Source organism: Fukomys damarensis, unplaced genomic scaffold, assembly GCF_012274545.1.
Source record: "Fukomys damarensis isolate Sample0158 unplaced genomic scaffold, DMR_v1.0_HiC HiC_scaffold_3, whole genome shotgun sequence".
In the NCBI taxonomy this organism is placed as follows: Eukaryota; Metazoa; Chordata; class Mammalia; order Rodentia; family Bathyergidae; genus Fukomys; species Fukomys damarensis.
Genome location: NW_022900915.1, coordinates 10,957,035 through 10,981,063, shown reverse-complemented (window position 1 = coordinate 10,981,063; position 24,029 = coordinate 10,957,035). Strand labels below are relative to the sequence as shown.

The window sequence follows — 24,029 nt, the reverse complement described above, 5'->3', positions numbered from 1 at the left end:
TTTTTGGTACCGGGGATCGAACTTGGGTCCTTGTGCTTGTGAGGCAGGCCACTGAACCGCTGAGCTAAATCCCCGGCCCTCTATGTTCTTTTAGTCAGTTGGAGAAAAGCACTGTCCTAGAAGCCATCCCCTAAAGGATGACTAAAGAAAGCTCCTTAACCCTTGATGATTACGATAGCTTGCACTTATGTCAGAGTTAGTGCTTTTTAAAAGTCTATCCATACAACAGACTTGGTATGTGTCATCCTTTCATTCCAAGAAAATTTATTAAATGCCTATTATGTACCTAGTATTGTTCTAGTGCTGGAGGAACAGAGAGTAAAATTATGTAGCTCCTGCTCCTACAAAGCTCTCAGTGCAGCAGGGAGACAGATAATAAGAGCCCTATCTGAATTAATCAAAATGTTTACTCACAGGTAAGTTCTCTGCAGTGAAGAAACTCAATTCTTAAAGAGCTATGATCAGGTGGGGTCAGGGACAGATTCTTAGCTGGTGCCGAGAGCCTGGTTGAAGGCTAGAATGAACAAATCCACAGGGTAGGACAGAGTGGGACAAGTACCCAGACAGCCTGTGCTTGGAGGGAGAACACTGCGAAAGCAGCGTCAGCTCTTGTGGCAAAGGACAGAAGAAGGAGATGTCCGAACCAGGCAGGTGTTGGAACACACAAGGCCCCGGAGGCCACAAAAATCCATGGAGAGCTTTTAAATGTGAATGTGTTTGTGTTTGAGAGGGCAGATGGTGAGATCATCATTCTGACTGCTACGTGGAGAACTAAATCTAGATCTCATGGCTGAAAAAACAGGCATGAGGGCTGCAAGTCAAAAAGGGAGGAAAAAAGAATATTTGTGATGCATATATTTTTATTTACTCTACGTATGAATGGGCTACTGTACATAATGTGCTCAGACAATGAGTTGGACATAGTAAGTTCAACATAAGTGAAGGTTGCCATTATCTTTGCCATTATTATTGACACCCTATGTATGGCATTCTGAATGTGTTTCTTTGCAATCTTCCTGTTCATTATTATTATTTCCCCTATTTTACAAATGAAGTAACTGAGGTTCAGGGAGGTTAAAAAACTAACCATCACCTAGTTGGAGAGGGGCAGAGCTAGGATTCAAAGCCCACACCTTTCTTATGCACAAAAACAGTGTCAGCAGAAGATTTACATTTTTTATTTTTGCACCAGGGATCGAACTCAGGACCTTACACTTAGCAAGCCAGGCGGTAGAACCACTGAGCTAAATCCCCAGCCCAAAGGAAGGGGAGAAGACAACCCAAGTCTTCACGGTATGATAGTTCTGTGCCCTAAGAAGCCAGAAACTATGGAAGCTCTTAAAGTTGTACTAGAATTATTCTTAAGGAGACTGTTTGGGTCATTTGTATTTGAGTTTCACAGAGAAATTCAGAAACTATTTACTCTTTACTTTTTAACTAAATAAAATACGAAATTCAGAGCTGTAGCTTACTTGAATAGACTCATGTCCAAGGTGGCACGATTGCTAACAATACAAAAAGAAACACACATGGAAAACAAATTCAGACTCCAAATCTACATATTTTTTCTCCTCAGACAAACTTTAAGTAAGATAACTAGTTTTTGGCAACACATTGTTCTGAGGAAACTACACATTGTTTAGATAATGTAAAAAGGGAAGAAAACGAGTATTTAAAAAAACATTTAGGACATGGGGCTCAGAAACAGACAGGGCTGGGCTTTATGAAGAACATTATTTAATTATTGCATTTAATTCTCAACATCAATGATGTCTTTTGATTTCCATGTTACAGATGAAACCAGACAGAGCAATTAAGCGGTAGAGCCCTGCTTGTCTGGTATCTGTCTCACTTCTTATCCACTATGCCCCAGCGGCCTCAGCCAGGAGGTAAGTTTGATAGCTGCTATTATTTTGACCCGTTGTCTTTCCTAGGTTTACAACAAATTTCATTCCTTGTCTCCTAGACTCCTCTTCCTAAATCTTTAATAGTGAGTAATGCAGAAATTATTTTGACACGAAGTAGGTTTTCCATTCTGATAGAACTAACCTGTTAAATTTGACTGTAAAAAGCAGTTTTTAAAAAGTTCTTATAGTGGCATTTTAAAAAGTCTATATCATGTTGGGTATTTTTGCTCGATTAATGCACAAAATAGCAACTAAAGAGATGAAATGTTTGGGTTTCAATGTCTAAGCTAAGAGGAGAGGACAGGGGAGCCAATCAGAAACACAAAAGCCAAATGGGCATCTTCCTAATATAGCGTTAGGTCTTCTGCAGCTGGAAGTTCTGGAGATTTTGATCCAGGCCCCTACTTTTCTTTTCCCTCCCTCAAAGTATAAAGGGACTTATTAGGTTTCTCTCTATGAGGAAAAACAAAAACAAAAACAAAAACATTTCCCAGTGGGTCGTTTCCTGTAGCCACCAGTGATTTTTAAAGGGAACTATGCAATTATAAATATGATCTATGTGACACAATGTTTATAAAAAATTCCATGTTCAGTCGCAATTCAAGATTTATCTCAAAGTCTACTCCCTTTTCCTAGGGGTGCTGACCAAAAATTCTCCTGATGGCAGAATGTATGCCTCTCCAGTTTTACACACACAGTCTTCAATCACAGGCTCCTAACAGAGGTTGAGAAATGGGATGAGATTTCAGAACAGACTGGTCACTCTGTTCTAGAAGAGCCTGGCTAGCCTTGTCATCCTCTGCCCTCTTTAATCTCGCACCACTTGTAGGACAGTCCCTAAGGCTGAAAAATATCTGACCAGTTCTCTTTCAAGAATATGCCAGATGGAAAGGAACACATAGATCTGAATCACATATAGAAAATGCACGAGTAGCTACAGTACGGACGAGAGTGATGTTGAATCTCGCAGTGCTTGAAGAGGAGATGCCAGAATGTTTACAAGGCACACATGGGTACACACGTAAGGTGCACACACATGTGCATATCATGCCAGGTTATAGGCAGAAGTGGAAGCCCCTGAGAGAAACAGGAACTGGAGAATGTGTACAAGACTCAGCTCCCCCTCCCTGCAAAGCATTAACTTTGGCTCCCCACAGACCTCATTTCCAGCAAGTGTCGAAAGTCAGCTGTGTTCTTACTGCTGCGTAACCCAAGTACAGACTCTGAGAGAACCAATCTAACAATCGACACTCCACGGTCATGTACACAGCTAATTCTATTTTGCTAATTGCTTTCTTGGGCATGCACCAAGTTATTAAATCGACAGTGACAAAACAGAGAGCTCGGATACATGTCTACGGCAGCACCCACTGAATTGTTTTTTTTTTTTCTTAGTACGAGTTCCGATGACTTGTTTGCATGTTACAAGGAACAAGAAAATCTGGCAAAATATCTCTGATTATTTTCTAATCTGTCAGCTCTGCAATATATTTTGCTCTTCAGAAAATACTTTTCTTTCCTTGTATAAGAGAGGCTGATTTTAGGAGCAGATCTTAGTCTGTCAGACACCAGCTTTTGCCAGGAACGACACTCATGTAGTAGCTGCAGAAAACAGCGTCAGCAGAACCTGTGGGAAGTCAGACACCAGCCCACTTTGTCCCACCCACCCACACACTCTCCCTCTCTGGTCTGTACCTTCGGTGTGGCAGCTGGAAGAGAGAATGGTGTTCGGAGGTCTGAAGATGTAAGGCAGGTAACGAGAGAAGCATTTCATCTTCCAAATAAAAAATAAAATTCTAAATAAAAAAACAGTCTCCTGAATCCATAAGGATTCTCTCGGCCTGCGAGGCTGGCTACATCACCAGTACGTTTATGTAGGTTCTCGCCCAGATCTGCAAAGCTGGGAAGCCCAAGGAATAACGGGAGCTGGGTCCCATTTTGCCATCAGCTCCAGGAAGCACTGCCTTACATTTCTGCATGCAGCTCAAACTCCGAAGCCCCCAAGCAAGCCAGGATATAGCCTCTTCATTGGCTGAAGCTCCTCCGAGCAGGATTTGCTGAGTAAGTCAGTCCTGCCTATAAACACACACTGAAACGCTCTGCCTGAAACCTCTACCTTCTCCCCAGTGGTCAGTTTTTCTTTTAGCAAAGGAAATCCAGCAGGAGATAGAAGCAGTGAGGATAAGTGACCATCTCTTATTTAGCTGAAAGATCAGATGAAACAAAGACAGCACAGTGTTCTGCCCGGGAGGGAGATGGCCATTAAAAGGAGCCACCCATAAAGCCACGGATCTCAGGAATATTAAAGTACAGTGCAATGAAATGGGTCTCTGTCCTTGCTTAATCTAGATTTAGTTCTATTTTTTTAAATACTGAAGCCCAGACAATAGGACCATTTATCACTTAGGTGAAGCCAAAGGCGTTGGTGACAGGGCTAACACAGACAGATTCTGTGCTCCGTCGAAGCGTTTTTCCCTTGGCCAACCCTGACACGGAGGCAATAACTTAGCTCAGAGTTGCTCTCTGTACAAATAGAAAGCCACGACCCAAGAGAAGAGACGGACCCCAGGGAATGGGCGCTCCACCAACGTGTGGCCCCTGGTGGCATCTGAAACACGGGAAAAGTAAGCCGAGCCAGAGAGGACCCGACTTTATCGAAACGCTCATGGAGATTTCCAGGTTTGGGCAGGGGGTGTTCAAGCGCAAGACATCAAAGACAAGCGATTCAGGAAGGGGGTTGGTTTGGTTGTGGCCCATGAGATAAAGTGACTTTGGAAACCTCACTGCTGGACACAGGCACAGAGCTTCAGTCCGGGATTTGTAATTCTGTCAAAGGCACCATTGTACACACGATGAAGAGAAAGAGGAAAATTAGTCCTTTGTGCCGCATTCAGAGATACCAGGAAGTGATTTAAATAGTCTGCAAAAGAAAACAAATCTTGCCTTGAGTGGGATTTTAAAAAGTAAGATTTAAAAACAAAAGCAGGTCTTAAAAATCCAATAGAAAGAGTTTTAAGGGCTCTCCACTTTACAAAAATATTTAACTTAGCATTGGGAAATGTGCTGGTTTTCCCAGGACAGAAAAGATACAAAGTAATTATAATAAAGGCCAAATGTGATAATATAAATAGACTTTCCCACCAATCTGCTACTTCTCTGACTTGGGCTTTTGGGACATGAAGATAAAGGTTTGCAGAGCCAGACCATTTAGTCCCATGATAATTAGAACTTCCTTAGACCGAGGGGCTGGGCAAGCTCGAGGATCCCAACTACATGCCTCTTAAATAACACCTTAGTGGTTTGGTGTGTCCTTTGGGTGATCTTGAACTCAGGATAGAAAAGCATGTCTGGGGTCTTTGTAGGACATACTTCATGTCTAATCTCTCATCGGCAGCAAAGCAGGGCCCAAAGAGCGTGGGCCATGGCATCATCCTGACATAAGTCTGATTCCCACCCAGTGCATTCACTTACTGTGGTTCAGGTAGACACAAACCAAACTTAAACACCTGCGAGCTGCTATAAAATGGGAACAATAGCAAGGTTTTTCTCATGTATTTTTGGAAGAAGTGAGACAATAAATATAAGACGACTAGCACATTGTAGGCAGCTCACAAACTAAGTGGCTGCTTGTCACTGTTGGCTTTCTCTGAGTTCCTAGGGCCATAAACCAACCTAATAGCAGGTGTGGTTAAGCAGGATATTCCTGGGATGAGACAGAAAAGGTCTGATCCTCCCCTTGGCACCGACTTATTGTGTGATCTTCAGCAACTATGTGCCTCGTCACATACTAGTAAGGGTAATAGCAGAATCTCTTGCAATGTTTCAAGAGCAAAATAGGACGGTTAATGTAGAGCCTTGATGGAGAAACTTTTAGAGACCGAGTGCCCAAACTGCAACCACAAACCCACTTATCTACTGCAGAGTGTCAATACTGCAATGAAACTTGAATACAGAGGTGTTGGCTTAGAAAAAACAACTCATACATTAACATCTTTTGCCTTAAAGGAAAAATATAATATGTGCCACAGAGTGCTATAGAGTGTTTAGCATAGTTCTTAGAACACTGTGAATGTTTCCCAAGTTTAATTGCTATTGTCTATAATAGAAATATCAGCTCTCAATCATAGTATATTACTGCAGTTAACTTACCTGTCTCACCTGACCCTGAAATTGTAAACTCTATGAATGGAGAGGTCAATGTCCACTTCATTTTTGTATAACTAGAGCTTAGCCCAGGGTCTGGCACAAAGTAGCCACTCAGTAATTATGATGCAAGTGAATGAATGCATGGATTAACCAGCATTTACAGGTGAAAGGTTTCAAAGGATATTGTCTCTGTGGGGGAAAGTTGTCTTCAGCATGAGTGAGGCAAATTGGAGGCTATCAGAAAGCTGGAATAGATCAGTCAAGCAAAGGCACTTATGAGTAGACAAGCTCTGACTCTGTACGCTACAGTCCTGGATAAATGGTAGGCACTTAGGAAATACCTCCTGAGTCCACAGTAGGCAGTTCTGAGGAAGTATTCCTGGTAGATAAATACTCACTGATGATGTTGCCCCTCCTTATCCTCAATAAACAAGGCAAATACAAAAGGAAAAAAAAATGAACTATTTCTTCTATTAGAAGCCAAAGAACAAATTGGGGCTGGCTCCCAAGCCCTTCCAAACCTACCAATGCCTTTGACCCCAACTGATGAGATCTTCTCCGATCTAAATTGAAATGGACTGACTTAGTGCCAGGCCCATGTACCCCTTCTACTACGCATGTGCAGAATGGGCAAAAGGCAGAAAGAACAAATAAGAAATTTTGTTGGACAGGTGACTCTGAGACAGATGGTCAGCACTGTATCACTTGAACCCTTTCAGTGTGCTTTTCTACTTTTCTTCTTGTTTGATCCTCTAAGTAACCCCATTTTACTGAGACAAAAACAGGTTGAGAGGATGTAACACATTATCCAAAAGAGGTCCAGAGTTTCCATGCTGGAATCACTGATGAACTTGCAAAGTTCAAATTCCCCAGGCTAGTTGATTTGGTCTGGAAATAAAGAAGGGCTTTTTTAAAGTTTGAGAACTTCCCTGGGCATGGTGCTGATGCCTGTAGTACTCCCTGTCACTCTGGAGGCTGAGGCAGGAGGATCCAAAGTCAGAAGACAGCCTGTCTCAAACAAAACTATTTAAATGTTTCTCACTTGGGTCTCAATTTAATAAGACCCTGTCTCAAACAAAACAAAACCTCTGGAGTAAGGTGTTTAATTTCATGTTTTGACTTGATGAAGAAACTTTTCCACATATCTTTTTCTTATATCATATACTTCACCATTTTTATCCAGTAGTTTGTTGCCACCTAGATAATTTATCAGACATTAGGCAGAATGGTGGGAATACGGGTTATAAGGTACCATTGTTGCTCTTAAAAAGTACATATTCTTGGAAAAAAGGACTAATACATTATCTTTATATAGCTTCATGGGGCTGTTAGAGGTGGAAGAGGGTCTGAAAAGATTGCTTGAGATTATGGAGCCCCAAAGGTTAATGTTAGAGATTCATACTTTTCCTTAGGCATTATTTACAAATGGCTTCTATTAAAAACCAATTAATTATTTCACTGAAAGACAACAAATCAATAGCAAGTAGTCATTAACTCTGTCTGTGGAACTACCTTCTGATATTCCTAATGTCATCACAGAAAAGAGCAAGGTCACCAGGAGGGGGCAGGGTCTTTACATGGACAGAGGAAACCCAAAGCCAATGGCAGAAGGGCCTGGAGGGGTGCGGGGCAAAAAGCAGAAAGGAAAATGTGGAGGAGGGGAAGATAAAAGTGACCCAGTTTAGGTGCCACAGGAGAAGTTGCCTTTAGTCTGACTGAGCAGAGTACAGAGATAAAAAATCCTCACATGATTTCCAAATGCCAGGTTCTGATTTCAAACAGCAAAAAACATAATTAATTGAGAGTTTCCTGGCTGCTGTGCTCTGGGACAGGCTGCTGGCAATTGCTTTAGAGGGCAGCACACTGCTGTCCTGTGAAGTCCCAGCCACAGCCCCTGCCTTGGGGCCAAGGACTCCCAACCCCTGGGGCTATTCCTGCTGCCTACTCCCACTGAAGCTGAGCTTTATGGGAAAGTCGTTGGATAATTCTCCCTTACCATGTTTTGGCAACCTCCTTTGGGGAAAGGTTCATCATTACAGCTTTTCATTTTGCTAAGGGGAAATCTAAATCCCCTGAGGAAAAATTAGCTTATTTAAAGCCAGTCACAATGAACCTTTCTGTGTTTTCACTTTCAAGTCAAATTCCTGTTCATACTTCCACACTTAAATAAAATGCCACATCTTCAGAGACAGGTTTCTTAATACTTTGGACTGAGGTTTGATCCCCTCACTATAGATTTTCAAATACTATCCTCCCCCTTCAAAGCACTCATTCATTATTGAATGTGTTTATTGAGCATCTATTTATGTTGGGCACTGGGCAAGGTCCTAAGGAATCAGTAGTGAAAAACACAGATGAAATATCTACCTTCTTCATCAGGTATACTAATATTTCTTTACGCAAATGACTGGCCAGCCTTAAATGAAGCAATTCAGTGAACCACTTACAATTTTGCCTCACACAGAGTAAGTGCTATTCAATTATATTGATAATTGCTATTAAGTATCCAACTCTAATTCCCAGAAGGGCAGAAATTTCCCTTTTCTCTGACGCATCTTGAGTTCAAGGTTTACTGCCTAGAGCACAATAGGAGTTCAATAAGTGCATTGGATTGAATTGAGCTGAACCAAAGAAGGAAAAATTGACAATTTTCACCACACCCCCAACACCCTCTTAGCCAGTCTGCGGAATCACAACTGGAGAGATTCTGATCTGCACAAAAGAAGGTCCTCTCTAGTGCATGTGTCCATCTGTTTATACGAGCACAGTCATTCCAGCCGCTGTTAGACGACAGGGCTTCCTGTACGTGTTGGAGGGGCAACAAAGGACAGAGTGGGTTCAGCTCACTGAGGTGAAATTCTCAGAGTGACATAGATAATGAACTGGTAAACATCCCACCCTAAAGGATGGTGTGAGGTAGACGGCAGAGAGTGGCTGCTGTGCTCAGGGAAGGCTTCTCCGAGGAGGTGGCAGCTGAGCTAAGGTGAACAGATCAGTTGCTGGCCGAGGAAGAGCCTGGCTCTCTCACCCACCCAACCCTAGATGTAACTTCACTCCACAACAAGGTTCTCTCTTAATTTCATAAACTACTAAATAATTTTTTCCATTAACAATGTTTACTTCCCTGCTTTCATATAAGCAGTGTGAGCCCATAGGTCATAGTCCTGCCCTCCCACTGGATCCCCTGGGCCTTCCAGAGTGGTCAGTATTGACTTTATTCACAATTTTTACTCCATCTTGGCCAGTTTTCAGCCAGGTCTCTTGGCTTACAGTGACAGCCACTGAGAGATGGGTAGTTATATAAATGACTAGAGAGGGCTTGACCAGGAAGGGTAGGCTCAGTTGAGAACAGATGCTACCATTCCGCAAATGAAAACAACAACAACAACAAAAAAAACCCAGTTGGTTCTAACTGAAGGTTTTGGCTCTCAATGAAAACACTATGGAGGGAAAAGCATAATAAAACAAAGCATGTATTTCCACTAAGTGTTATATATAGTACAAATTCTCACAGTACCTGTAAAGAGTAGAAAAATAGTATCTCTTAATTTATAAAGAGATGTCAGAGCAAATAGTTCCAAGCCCTGGAAATATGAGTTGACTTTTAATAGGTAATGATAAGAGTAGTAATAAAAGCAACCACCAATTTGAGTTTATCTGAGTTCTTACTAGGTTCTTTTCATTCTAGAAGACCCAGAATGTAGTAAATACAATTATATCATCTATTTGTAGATGAAAGGATTTACACAAAGAGTTTTGGTAACTTGCAAACTGCAGGCAAGTGAAAGGTCTAAGGCTCCATTTCAGGCTTCTCACTCATACCTACTCCCAGGGTTTGTGGTTACTGTGATGGCTCACTGGGTTACTTGATCTCAAAATTCTCTACCGTACAGTGTAGTGGGGGATGGAGCACCAAGAATTAGACTAAACTTCTGTATCTACTTATCGGGAACTTGTGAAAGTTTGATGAGGACCGGTCAATTTGTATTCTAATCTATTTGAATGAAAGGGTCTGTTAATCAGATTGGAGAAATTGAACCAAATCCACATGTCTGCATCAATGCCACTAGCATTCAATATACACACTATCCACAGGACGTAAAGCCTGGGGTAGGCACACGTGTAAGGCATGACATGTAAAGATGGGTAACAGGCATGGGAGCAAAAAGCTGGTAATAAAAATGAATGTATTAGAAATTATAAAAAAAAAAAAAGATAAAACCCTGAGAAAATTCCCCACCTAACAGACACACTGCAAGGAGAATTTGTGTGGAGTTGTACATGGGAAGACCATTCTGGTGGGGTCATAGGAACAGCAGGAATTTGACTAAAACAACTCAAGTGCACCTTTTCCAACTTACTCTAAGTTAATGGGCTTATAAAACATTTTAAATATGGGAAGCAGATTCCAACTTCTGTGTTTGAGGCCTGCATGAGTCAGCTCTCTTCTGGAAATAGTGGACTTCAACCTCCTTTGCACAAGCTAGATACAAATAGACCAGTTACTCAGTAGATATAACACCTCAATACCTTCCCAAAAAGATAGGATAGCAGAATAATTTCAGGATGCATTTCCAGTTGTCTTGTCTACTTCTTTCTTGCACATCTCCATGTCTTATTTAAATAATGAATATTACAAAGCGGCACCACTATGTCGAATTGATAACAATATCTCAAAAGCACTTCTCTGACTGTGGTAGTTATTTGGCCTTTGATTATCCCCTAGGAGTAGGCAACATATCTCTTTTTGGACAGATGAGAAGATTAAAGGACTTCAAGACAACTCCACATGTGAGTCCAGGTGACAAAAATCTTAGTTTTCTGACCTGTAGGCCACCTTTAGAGGTACAGAAAAGGCACCTGAGTGATCAGCTTTAAGGTCTTTCTCAGAAAACACTTTAACACAATTTTTCCTTTGATTCTGAAAAGCCATAATAGTAAATCTTTTGAGAGGCCACAAAGGAGAAAACGTTTCAGTTGTTGTTCTTCAGGTAAAGGGCAAGACCTCCCTCCCCTGAGCGAGTCACACTGCCCATGCCCCCTGCAGAAGAGCCCTTTATATTTTAATTCAAACTTTGTGCCTTTACATAGGGTATGGACTCTCAAGTTTTTCTCCCTCTGGAGAGATTTACACATTCAGTTTTCCTGTCATTTCAGTCTGAGTTTGGCTTCGCAGCAGTGTTTACAGCCTCAGCACTGTGGACATGGGGTCAGGGCATTGTTGTGTGAAGACGGAGAGAGCTGTCCTGTGCATGTAGGATGCTTTGTGCTCTTGCTGTCCTCCATCCACTGATGCTAGTAGTATCCCTACCCTAGTTATCAAAAGTGTTTTCCAATTTGGTAAATGTCCTCTGGAATAGAGTAGTGTTTAATAAATATTTATGGAGTACATACATGAGCGAATAAGTGAATACCAGTTTCCAATAAGCAGGAAACACCAATAAAACAGGAGGCTCAAAAGCATTTCCCTCCCCAGCCTAGCCTGAAAATCACTGCTCTATACTGACATGGCCTTTGAGACCTGAGCTGAGCTAAGAACCAAATTTATTGCACATAGGCATTGTAAGGTGGGCGAATAATATGGAGCACTGTGGTCTGATGCTAACTCGCTACACATTAGTTTCTTTACCTCACTTTCCCAGAGAGGTGTAATATAAATGAAATAATACTTGTAAAAGAATTTTGAAACTTTTTAAAAATATAAGGTTGTTGCCATTTGGTCTAACTTGGCCTTTTCACTACCACTGATGCAGGTACATTGAAAAATGTCAGCTTTGTTCTACAATGAATCATTTAAATTGGAAGGAAATTCATCAATCAAGTACAATGTCAAGGAGTTGAGTTGAACGTAGCAGTGAGAACTGTCACTCTTTCCATTAGGAGGAAGTTTCTTAGCATCTCCTGCCTTATTGATCTTTCTTGGTGATCGGAAGGATGATATCCATCCATTCATGCCTTCACTTACACAATAAATATTTGTTCAGCACTGTTCCGTTCCAGACATTGTTCTGGACACCAGAAATACTTACATAAGTTGTAGTCTCACATAAGCAAGTACCTACAGTAATCAAGATGGATACGGCTGTGCCTCCATGGAGAGTATGGTCTAGTTGAGGCATCACGTAAAGGGCAAGAAAATTACAATGAGCTTGGCAAATGCATGATGATAACATCCAGGTCCTCCAAGAAGGACAACCAAGCTCAGAAGTCAGGGTTAGGGAAGACGTACTAAGGAAAATAAAATCAAGGCTGAGAGCTGACCAGAGGATTGCCAGGGAAAGAGGGTCAAACTACTTTTGTCAAAGGAGCCAGCATGTGTACAGTTCTATAAATGAGGGAATGCATCGCTGGGGGAAACAAGAAGCAGAGAGTACTTGAAGAGACTTGAAGGGAGGCTGGGGAGATCTTAAGAACATGAACTCTATTGGGAATTTTAGGAGGCAGGTGACATGTGCTTCCACTAGAAATACTCCTCTAAGTATGGCGTGAAGAACAGACTAGAGGTGGCCAAGACAAGAGAGTGAGGACAGACCATAGCAGCTGCTCCCACATTCAAAGACAAGACGGTGGCACGCAAACTAGAATGGCGACAGTAGAATTGGAGAGAAAAGGAGGCATTTGAGAGTCTGCTTAGAAGGAAGTGTGACAAGGGACAGTGATAGAACAGACAAGTATGCGTGCCAAGGAAAGGTAAGAAAGCAAAACTCAGGATGAGCCACAGGTGCTTGTGTCGGCTTCTGGAGCTGGACTGTAGCCTTGGCTGCCAGCCCCCAAATGAGGGAGTGTTTTGAGGCTGCCGCTGGTCCCTGAGCTAAGTGCCGACAAGCATTATTTCATTCGAAGCTTGTGATCTCATTCTGAGACATGCTCTCTTCTTCTCAGGAAATCAAGACTCAGAATAACCCGCTCAAGGTCACACAGGATGAAAGAGCCTGAATCCAAACCCAGCAGCCCGACTCCCACATATAGCTATGATCAGAAGCCTGATCTCTTCACTCCCACATACAGCCATAATTAATTTACTTGTGTTTGCCCTCTAGGTTTAAATCATAGGTTTCCCAAATTAAGGATGATAGTTTTAAAGGAAATATGCAATCATTTACATTCTTTGCAGCTCAATTTCCTTAGCCAAAATATCAGTATTAAAAAACCTCCATTACATGGCTAGTGAATGAGGGACCATTTACAGAATGCTAACTATATTCCATTCCTGTGCTCTAAATATTTCATATATATCACCTTATTTAATCCTCAGAAGGTCCTTGAAGTAACTTCAGTTATTGTCCCTATGTTACAGGTATGGAAACAGAGTCACAGAGAGATACTCAGAGTTACAAGGACTGGATGCAAACCTGGGTGAGGAATTTTGGAGCCTCAAACTTTTCACTGCTGTGTATCAATCTCAAAGTACTGGACGCACCAAGAGCCTGGTGCCTGCTACGGTACATGCTAAGGGAAGGCTACAAGCTTTTTCCCATGTTAGGTTTCCTGAGTTTTCAGTAAATGCCATGCACTGTATTGGGCAAACAGAACAGACTTGGCACTATCCTAATCCCTTTCTTTGGCTTTTGGAAAACCATTGCTAGTCACGAATTTTCCCCCTACTGTTAAGTCTCCCCTGTCCACAAGAAGGAAAGAAATGTCAGTAGTTTACAGGGGGCTCTTTAGAGGAGGAGGCGCTCCTTGGGAGCTGGGCTTCATTTGAAGCCAAATAGCCCCGAGCTGTGCCACTGATGAGAGTTAACCTCACATTCTACTGAAAGACCACGCTGGATCCTTAGAGATCTGTGGCTTCCCCTTCTTTCATACTTGTGCATCTAATCACCACCTAGGTAAAAGACAACAACTGGCTGATACAATGGAGTCAGAAATCTCTTCCTAATATTGTTTGGTGGCAGGAGATTAAGGACCACAGAAGCATTTTTTAAATCAACAAAATCCTACATATTTATAGTATACAACATCATTATTTGAAACACGCATCCACTGTAGAATGGCTAAATTGAGAAGATAGGTATTATTTACACATGTTTATTTATTTGTAGCGAAACATTTAAAATCTATCCTCTCAGTGATTTTCCGGTATACAATAAACTGTTATTAATTCTAATCACCATATTGTACAATAGATCTACGTTTGTATCCTTTAACGTTTGTTTCCTCGAGCCCTTGAAATCCATTTTTCTGTCATTGCCTCAAGTTTTCTGTCTTTTTATTTATTTATTTTTGGCTTTTTGAGACAGGGTCTCACTATGTAGTCGAGACTGGCCTGGAACTCACTCTGCAGCCCAGGCTGGTCTCAAACTCTCAGCGATCCTCCTACCTCAGCCGCCGAGTGTTGGGATTACAGGCATGCACCACCACGCCCAGCTTTCTTTCTTTTTAAAGGATGACTAGTATTCCATTATTTTTCATTAGAAAGGATCTCAGTGATATCTAACTCGAAAGGTTGCAGAAGCTGAGTGGTGGAAATAGTAAGTGAATATGTGAAAATATAAATGTATAGACTTGGCTGTGTCTTTATTACTCTCTGTACCCCAGGTCCTCCATCTATAAAGTGGGGAGATTAGAAATGATCTGATTTCCTTCAAACTCCAATATGCTATGAATCTAAGCGTTCACACCATATACTCGTTTACTTATTAACATCATGTGGTAAAATACTACTTTGTCTTGGCATAAGAAGAACTAATTAGGGTGGGGGATATAGCTCAGTGGCGCTGCACCTGCCTGGCAAGCATAAGTTTCTGAGTTAGATCCCTGGTACCAGAAAAAAAGATCCCCAATATTTGCTGGTGATGCAGAACCACTAGCTATTTATAATTTTTCTTCAGCTTCTTTGACACCATGTCAGTAGAACCTTCACCTAGAATCCTTTAAAGATGTTTCCCAAAAATGGGGTTTGCTTTTGTTTGTAACTAGGTATATGATGCTTTTAGTAAAGATATAGTTCTAATGGCTATTTTTATTTTTATTTTATTATTATTTTCCCTTTGGTATCAGGTATCAAACTCAGGACCTCATGCTTGTGAGGCAGGCAGCGGAACCACTGAGCTAAATCCCAGTCCCTAATGGCTATTTTAAAACTCATTTAGAAGCAAATTTGATGAATTTATCAATTACTAAACATTAAAACCAACTATAGTGCTACCTCAGAACTTGCTATTAATTGGTTCCTAGAAGCACAATGAGTACCCCAAAGGATGAGTACCAATAAACTGTTTTGTCTGGAAAGGGTAGTGAATCAACAACATGGTCTAGTTTAAGCATCGAATACTAAATAAATGACTAGCACTGGGATGACATGTTTTGCATCAAAACACACTGAGTTCCAAATCTGATGCATTTCAAGGCTGTTGAGTACCAAGGTATGACTGTGATGGTCAAGGTATTAGGATGACAGGTTCTTTTTATTTTCTTGAAGCCCATATTTTCATCAGCATTACAGGTAACATTCTCTGTTTTTTTGTGAACTATTTCATTTGCTCCTCAGGACAAGCCACTGAAGGAGATAAGACTATTTTCCCATTTACAGAGGGGAACGTGAAATTAACCCAAAGTAAGGAACCTATTCAAAGCAACATTGGTCCCACTGGTATTCAAATCCAGACATCTGCCCATAGTTCATGTTGTTAATTATGGTAAAAAATTTCCCCAATGTTCTCAAATTTCTCTTAGGAATACAGATGATTATTTTATTCATAAAGAGATGCAACTAATTAAAAAGCAATATCTAAGTCGCTTTGTAAAAATAAAGTTTGTGAATTATTTTTTTCTATTTTAGTTTCACAAAATTAGTTTTAGTTGCTGTTACATAATTATTTTTAAAAGCTAGCTTGTCTTCAGCAAACTATAAATTACTTAAAAACAGGTATATCTGATGACGCACTGCACTTTACATGAATCACTGAAAAAGAACAAGAAGATACGTTCTGATACATGGCAATGGTAAGTTGTTTAAATTGCTAGTAGTTTTCCTTAGAAAATAGATGCTTAATGTCAGTATTCAGAAATCATCGCTGCCTGAATATCACTTGTATGGACCTCTCAACAATGGAATTACCTGTATTGTTTGATTAATTGTGTAGAGTGAGAAGCACTGGGAAAGTTTGATTTACAAAGCAAAAAGAGTAATCGCTCCTGAAACAGTGTATAAGAATACTTTAAAATCAGCTGATAAAATTATGGGAATGCCATGCATAGTACAAGTTAAAATAAAATTCATCTTCCCAGAACAATCATCTGATGCAACATCTCCTAACCCTTTTCTTAGCCTCTCCCATACACCATGCTGTGTATTCTTGGTAACCCATGTTCACTTGCGTCTCTGTAAGATTCACTTTCTACTGTCTATCTACCCCACCAGGTCGTAAACTCCATGAACACCAGAGACTAGCTATGTCAAGTGCTACTGTTACCAACATCTACCATCCACTCTATATATATTGAATAAATAGATGAATGACATTCAAAACGTTACCTCTACTTGTACTGGTATAAACTTAGCATTCTCTCTCTCTCTCTCTCTCTCTCTCTCTCTCTCTCTCTCTCTCTCTCTCAGATTAAAAATAAGCATCTTGAAGGAAAAGGTGACTGTTTTTGGAATCTTGAACACAAACATGGGAACCATCCCCACACTGGCCATATGCTTAATTATTTATTCTTGGCTTTTGAATCCCATTAACAAATAACACTGGCAATAGTGAGATAATGCTGAACCTGCTTAATTAGTAACATTGCAAAGAAAAGGAAAATAATCTCCTCATATACCTCATAGCAAAACCGCAAGGCAAGTCAGCCTAGAGAAGCTTGGCATTTAGATTTTCCTGAGCCAAGAGTTCAGAAAAGAACAAGCTAATGACCTATGGACCTTTCCCCCATGGTAGCAACGGAAATGATTAAGCTACATTCGCCTCTCTTGTACTTGACACTACTGTTGGGCTACCATCAAGTTGCACCCCTGTGTGTCATAGTATCCTTTGCTCAGGGGAGGGTGGTCCTATGCCAAATGCAGATGCAAGCCTATTTGTGCAAACCACTTAGGCCAGTCCCATAGTCCTTGCCAAAGGTTGGCTTAGAACTGGGCTGATGACTCCAACCATGGCCAAAGGGGCATCAAAATAAATTTGAAAAGATTCCTTACTTTAAAAAAGAAATTAGACTATCCTTTCATTGAATATTGCTGGATCTTTGTGAATGTGATGCCCAGGGCTGGCACGCTTGTCTTGAGACAAAGCTGACATTTCAAGGTCAGCAAGGCTGGGAGCTGGAAAGAATAGGCGTCTTCCATGCTGTGCCCACAGCTAGGGAATCTATCTGCTCTGGCTGCTCCCTGAATTTAAGTGAAAATAACAAAACTTGATTACAGCAAAAAACTCTTAATTGGGCTCCCTGCTTCTGCCATTTCCCCCGTACAATCTTCTATTTACCTTCTGGTAGAAAGAGCTTTATATAACCGGTGGCTCTCTAGCTCATCTGGGCAGATGTCCAAGTCTTCAGAGTGATTTATAAGATGCTCCTCATCAGTCATCATATTCTGGTATCCATCTTTCACAACTTCTCCCTTTGCTCACCCAATCAGAGCCACCCTGGCCTTGCGTCCAGTCCTTGCACAAACAACAAACCCTTGGCTCAGGGCATTGGCACGGTCTGTTCTCTCTACCTGGAATTCTTCTCAGATATCACATGAGTCGATCTCTTGCCTTCTTCAGATCATTGCTCAGATGGAATATTTTGCATAAAGTCTTAACCGTTCTTTTAAAAGAAAAACACCATCCTTCCCTCTAGACCCTCCACTGCTTTATTTTTCTCTGTTGTGTTTACAGTCCCATGTTTCATATTCTACTTATCTCTGCTGTCTATTATCTATCCTTTTCATTACTGAATGTTCAGTGTCTAGCATGGCTACTACACAGTTGGTGCTTAGTAGATATTCACAGAAGGAGATATAGTAATTCTTTTACTGTTCCAATTATTTTGATAGAGGAGTTTTCTGTTGTGCTTGAAAGCATCATTGGAATAATGATTTCCTTTGAGTTGCCTGTGTTCAGTGCCCTACCTCTTCAAGATAGTTAAGCATGTCTTAAACGCCTAGCCATTGCCTCTAGAACAGGGTTCTCTATGTCGCAGGGCGTCACTCCCTGTTGTGCAGTGGAAGCACAGTGCTGACTTAGTATTCAAAAGTTTGCTTTTTGGTCTCTATGAGACTACTGGGAAATTTAAAACTTAACGCCATTAGCCTTAATTTCTTCATAGCTATGGAGAATACTGTTACAGTTTATAAAGCCTCAACGTGCTCATAGATGGTGCTGTGGGGAGGTGGCTGGATCACGGGTGTGTGATACTAGGTTAGTCCACGCATTGGTTTAGCATAGTTCTGGGTGTGGATGACAGATCTGCTTAAGAGGGAAGACCCACCCTGAGTGTGGGTGGCACCAACCAATAGGCTTGTAGCCTGGATGGAAGAAAAAAACAAAAGAACAAGGAAGTCTCTCTGCTTTCTGCCTGCCACGCTGTGTCCCTCTGCTGCCTTGCCTTGGAACCAGCCAACTATGTACTAGAACCTCTACAATGACCTAAAATAAAGCTTCCCTGGCCTGAGGATTTAGCACAATTCCCTGCACCTGCCTCATAAGCACAAGCTCCTGAATTTGATTTCCAGTACCAGAAAAAAGAAAAAGAATAAATAAAATAAAACAAAGCTTTCCTCCTTTAACTTGGGGTGTTGAGTATTTTGTCCTAGCAATGAGAAGGTAACTAAGGCAAGTCACTACATTACTACCTATGATATCTGAACTATCTCTTTGTATTTATAATATGAGATTAGAAAACCTACTGTAGTCATTTCTCGTGGAGTATAATAAATAAAATGACTATTATACATTAAAAGCAGAAAAGTGCTGTGTAACTGTAATGAATTATTTTAAGTGAACTTTTCTGTTCTCCTAAATACACAACACAGTTATATTAATGGTAATTTTGATCTTTTTGGTTAGTTGACATTTATTAGTTACCGACAGCTATGTAGTAGTCTTCCCTTATCCATATTGGGCATGCTCCAAGATACCCAGTGGATATTTGAAACTGAGGATGGTACTGAACCTGATACAAGCTGGGTTTTTTGTTTGTTTGTTTGTTTGTTTTCCTATTTGTCCTGTAGTGTTGCCTCTGAGTAGCAGAGTTGATCTATCTTTCCATATTCTATGCCCTGGTGCCTTCATTCTATCACCACTCTTATACATTAGGGCCATGATTAAGTAAAATAAGGATCATTTGAGGGTAAGCACTGGGATACCATGACGGTCATTCTGATATTTGAGATGGCTGCCAAGTGCCTGAAGGGCAGGTATCATGTACATAGTGCAGATGTGCTAGACAGGAGGAAAATGTGTGTCTCAGTAGGATGGAGAAGTATTGCATGAAATTCCATCACATTAGTCAGAATGGCTCGTAATTAACTGAGAACCTATGGATTATATTTCCAGAAGTTTCCATTTAGTGTTTTTGGATCATGACTGACCATGGGTAACTGGAACCGTGGAATTAGTAGAAGTGCAGGCTGGACAGACTGTGTCCATGGAACAGACACTCTGGAGACCCTACTTGCTGCCAGGTTGCTTTTCAGGACAGTCCTGTCACAGGGGTTAAGACCACCAACTCTGAGGCCAGATGGGTGTGTGACTGGGGAGAGTGGCTACTCTTTCTGGGCTTCAATTTCCTCCAGTGTAAAATGGGTTAAAAACTGGTACCTGCCTCACACCTTATCCTGTGGCAGAGATGAAATGAGATAAATATGGAAAGCAATTATGATAGTCTGGCCTCTGAAGCCCAATTGAAGAATCGTCATTATTATTACCATACCCTGCCCAGGTATTGTGAAACGTTTTCAGAGGCCTTATTAGCAAAGTCTCTCATCCTCTCAAGACAGCCTTACAAAGCAGAATAATTACCCCAAAGGAATGACAAGTATGAATCCGTATGCCTAAAAGTCTGACCTCATTCCTAATCCTTCTTTACATCTCAGATTGGCTCCCAGTTGCTCTGTTGTCCTTTCCTTGCTGTCCTCTCTACTCCTCTACAGGTTGAGTGGCTTGTTCTAGCACATTTCAAATTAGGCGGGAATAGAAAAACACTTGTTGTTATGCTCAAGAGAGTTTCACCTGCTTAGAGGAGTGGGTCAGTAGGATCCTGTCTGTGATCACAGCCTCATGGATCTTCCCAGTGGCCGGGACATGCCGGCTGCTCCATAAATAGTATTTGATAATTAAGCACATTTAACACGACTGGTTTTAGGGAAGGGATGAAGTAAACAACCCTGAAGATTTTTCTAGTTATTGGCCTAGAAATATTTAATCACTTAATGCATACAAACCGAAAAGGATGCCTGGCCTTAGTATTGTACACAAAACCTGCTTCCCTTCTTCCAGAGTCTACTTCCCACCAGGCCACCTGCGGAGTCCTGCAAGCCCTCTCACCTCAGCACTTCCCCATCAGAGCTGAGCAAAAGTGCTTTCATCTCACAGCAACTTGCTCATAAGCAGACCGGTTTTGCTTCCAGCAGGCTAGAACTCCATACCAAGTAAAACTGTACAGGAAATTCCTTTGTAGACTACAGGATGTAGAAAGGAGATTCCTGTCTTCCTTTTGATACTCAAAAGGAGAGGTTTTCACTCTCTTCAATGCCTGGGGCAGAGATCATGGCTGCACAGCAACCCCTCTTATTTTACCACCATTCTGCTTTCTTTTACAAGCACTCAAAATACATCCAGGTTTTCTATCGGCTCTGCTCTCACAGTAGCCCCCTGATGTAAGGAAAGAAAGAATAGAATTTCTCAGCGTATCTCTTGGATCACTTTATGTAAGAATTATTTGGGATGCCTGAGAAATACACATTTCTTTGGCCCTGTTCCAGACCTACTGAATCAGCATCTTGAGGTGTAGGATCTATAAATGTGCTCTAACAGCCTTTCCAGGTGATTTAAATGCACAATAGTTTGGAAAGTCATTCAATGACCTAAGGTCGCTCACTGGACAGCACAACCAAGTTTAAAGTTAGAGATAATGTGATTTCAAATTGGAGCCTGATTAATAACTCTTGGGAATTACTGATCCAGAAAACTTCTGTCCAAAAAGACAAGACCTTGTCTTGAAATGACAATTTTTATCACAACCACCACATATATCAGAAAGAGGGAAGGGGGAGACAAGTAAAGCTCTACTTTACATATTTTAGGCTAAGATCTATGGGTGAAGGCACAATGATCCTGTGCTGTCTACATTGCATAAACAGCCATGAAAGGCTGCTGTCATTTGCTGACTTCTTCCTGTAAAATGAGGAGAAATTCACAAGTCTTTACATTCCTTTGAAGCAGCCCAATCGATATTTTTCATGTTGGAAAAGAGTCACAACCACTAAAAAGGATGGCAGAAAAAAAAAATTCACTCCTCTAATCCTTGAATAACTTAAACATCAGTGCAAAGATAAGAGTTTGCAAATGTTATCAGTAAAGAACTCTTTGCTAGGAACTCATTCACAGTAAAGGCCACCAGCTTTTACTTTAAGGTGTGCAGAATGCACCTCACGTTGACAGCCAAATTGATATTTTTCTCTCATTAGAAATCTGAATCGATAGGATGCTTCATCCTTCCCTCCACATGAATGATCTCTTCAGAAGGTGGGGAAGGAAAAAGGTCATTCCCATGAAGCAAAACAAAATAAACACCATAATCAATTCCTGTGAATAAGGTGAAATGACCTGTGTTGACAGACACTGAAAAACCGCAAAATGGGGAACAAACAAAATGCCCTAAAATTGTAGTATCAGAAGGGAAATGGCTATGTGCTATAGCTGGGGAAAAACAAACAACAACGATAAAACTAAAATCAGAAACTGACTCTGTTCCGCTCAAAATCAGACACCAAATAGTAAATCGTCCCATGTCCAGAGTACACAATTTCCAGTATGCAAATTGCTCCTAATAATGTAAATCTTTATGAGATGAAATCATATATCCTACAAAATGTGCATGTTAGGCAAATCAAATCCAAGAATTGTACAGAATCAGAAACTCAGTGTGTGTCTTCCAAGAACTCAACCAAGTGGCCCATGCTCAGAAGGCCTCCTAACCACCAGGAAAACAGTGAACGTTTCAGGCCATCCCCAGGCTTTGGTGACTGTGTGTCAGGGTGGTCTGCACGCCATGTGATGGCATCTGGTTCAGCTGTTCCAGATACCATCACTATGCTGAGCCACTCCAATCTATACCTGCATCTCAGATTCCCTCTGAGATTCATGTACACTATTTTCTTTTGGGCATTTAAGCCTATCTTCTAGTCTTCATATTTAATATATTCAAACTGAAGTTCACAATTTTTCCCCGTAGTCTCTTTTCCAGGATTCCTAGTGCTGGTAGTCAGTACCTCCTGCCCAGTTGTTCAAGGCTCACAACAGGGAATTATCTCAGCACCTCGCTTTGCCATTCCCCTGCAATCCTTCCTATTGCCTTGAAATTCATCTGCAGCCTATTCTCAACTCTAATGAAGCCTCATTGTCTCCCAGAAATCCTCGATGCACATATGCTAACAGAATACATTTATCTTTAAACTGCTTCAGCAGAAGCAAGACTTGCTAGTCTAAAATAACATCCAGGTGCTGTAAGGTGACATAACAGGCCTGCCTGATAGAGCCCTTTGTTACCAACCCTGCTCTTCCTTTCAGGACACACAGTTTTCTCTCATTCAACACAAGCCATGGGAGCTCTTCATGTGCTTTGAAAACATCCTCCCTTCCCTGGTGCTAGGCCTGTGCACAAGCTCATTGATTACTCCTTCCAACAGCCAAGGCTTCATCCTTTAGATGTGGGCCGCATCCCCATCTTTGTGGCTGTGGCTCGTGGTCACCTCCTCTGACAGCCCTTCCTTGGTGCCTCTCTCCTTCAGGAACTCTCTCATGCTGCCCTGTTCACATCTTTCCCAGAGTTCATGAAAACCCCAGAGACTATATTCACTTGAGCAGTATCTACCTCAGAGCAGACACTTGATAAATACTTATTGAGTATTTGAGAGTGAATTAACTCAAGTTAACTAATGACTACAGTAAAGTTCCTGCTTTACCAATAGATGGATTAAATTGCACTGTCTAAAATGAGCTCATATAAATTCAGTTATGTCAGTATAGCACAACAACATATTTTTCAAGCCTCAGCAATATCAAGTGGAATCACACAGTCCTAGATGTAGAATATTACTTAATGTCACTCAATAACTCCTGGGGCCCACCTACCTTTTGAGTTTAATCTTTCACTTTTGCTTCTGCAAGTACTCTATGCTCCAGCAAAATGGGGGCCCTCATCCTCTTTCTGAGTTATAAACCTTGGGATTTTTGCACAAGTTGTTTCCTCTGCTTCATAATTTCTGCTTTCTGATATCTTCTGAGATGCTTGGTAATTAAAGTATGAATTAAAGATATGGGAAAAATAATTTTTAAATGCTTTAAATTGGAGAATTTGGGAAATGGTCAACTATAAAAATTGCTAGTGGATTTGTAAGTCATTAGTACCTGTCTAAAGGACCTGGGTTACTGTAAATTAAAAAAGCTTTAAATGCCTGAGTAGACCAAGGTATTCTATTTTTGAGATTATATCCTAATGATAATCACAGTAAATAAACATAATTATTAAAATTGTTTATGGGCTATGTTGTTTAAAATATATTATTATCATAGTTCTTACAAGATAGGGTTTGTTATCCCAATTTTATATATCAAGAAACAGATCATAAAGATTTGGGGTGACTTGCTCCATGCCAATAAACAGAAATTTTAGGCATTATAACTATGAAATATAGACTCTTACCCACTGTACTACAATTTTTCCTGGATAAATGTGAAGACATAGGTATCAGGTATTCATATAACTGTTATTAAAATTGAAAATTTTGATAAATTAGGGGATACCTTCTTCTTATAATATTAAAGA

General features: G+C 40.9%; 1 protein-coding gene across 5 annotated transcripts in view; it reads right to left on the bottom strand.

The window, feature by feature from the left end:
- Ppp2r2b (protein phosphatase 2 regulatory subunit Bbeta) overlaps window positions 1-24,029 on the bottom strand; it is a 508,455-nt gene that overhangs the window by 404,309 nt on the left and 80,117 nt on the right. Inside the window, exon 1 of one of the 5 annotated variants that reach the window (XM_010627062.3) lies at window positions 3,603-4,080. The exons of 3 other annotated variants lie outside the window; for them this stretch is intronic. In XM_010627062.3, the coding sequence (XP_010625364.1) occupies window positions 3,603-3,676 (74 nt within the window). In that variant the 5' untranslated portion in view covers window positions 3,677-4,080. Of the gene's footprint in view, window positions 1-3,602; window positions 4,081-24,029 lie in introns of those variants that run through there. One more of the 5 variants, XM_010627067.3, reaches the window with a different exon arrangement.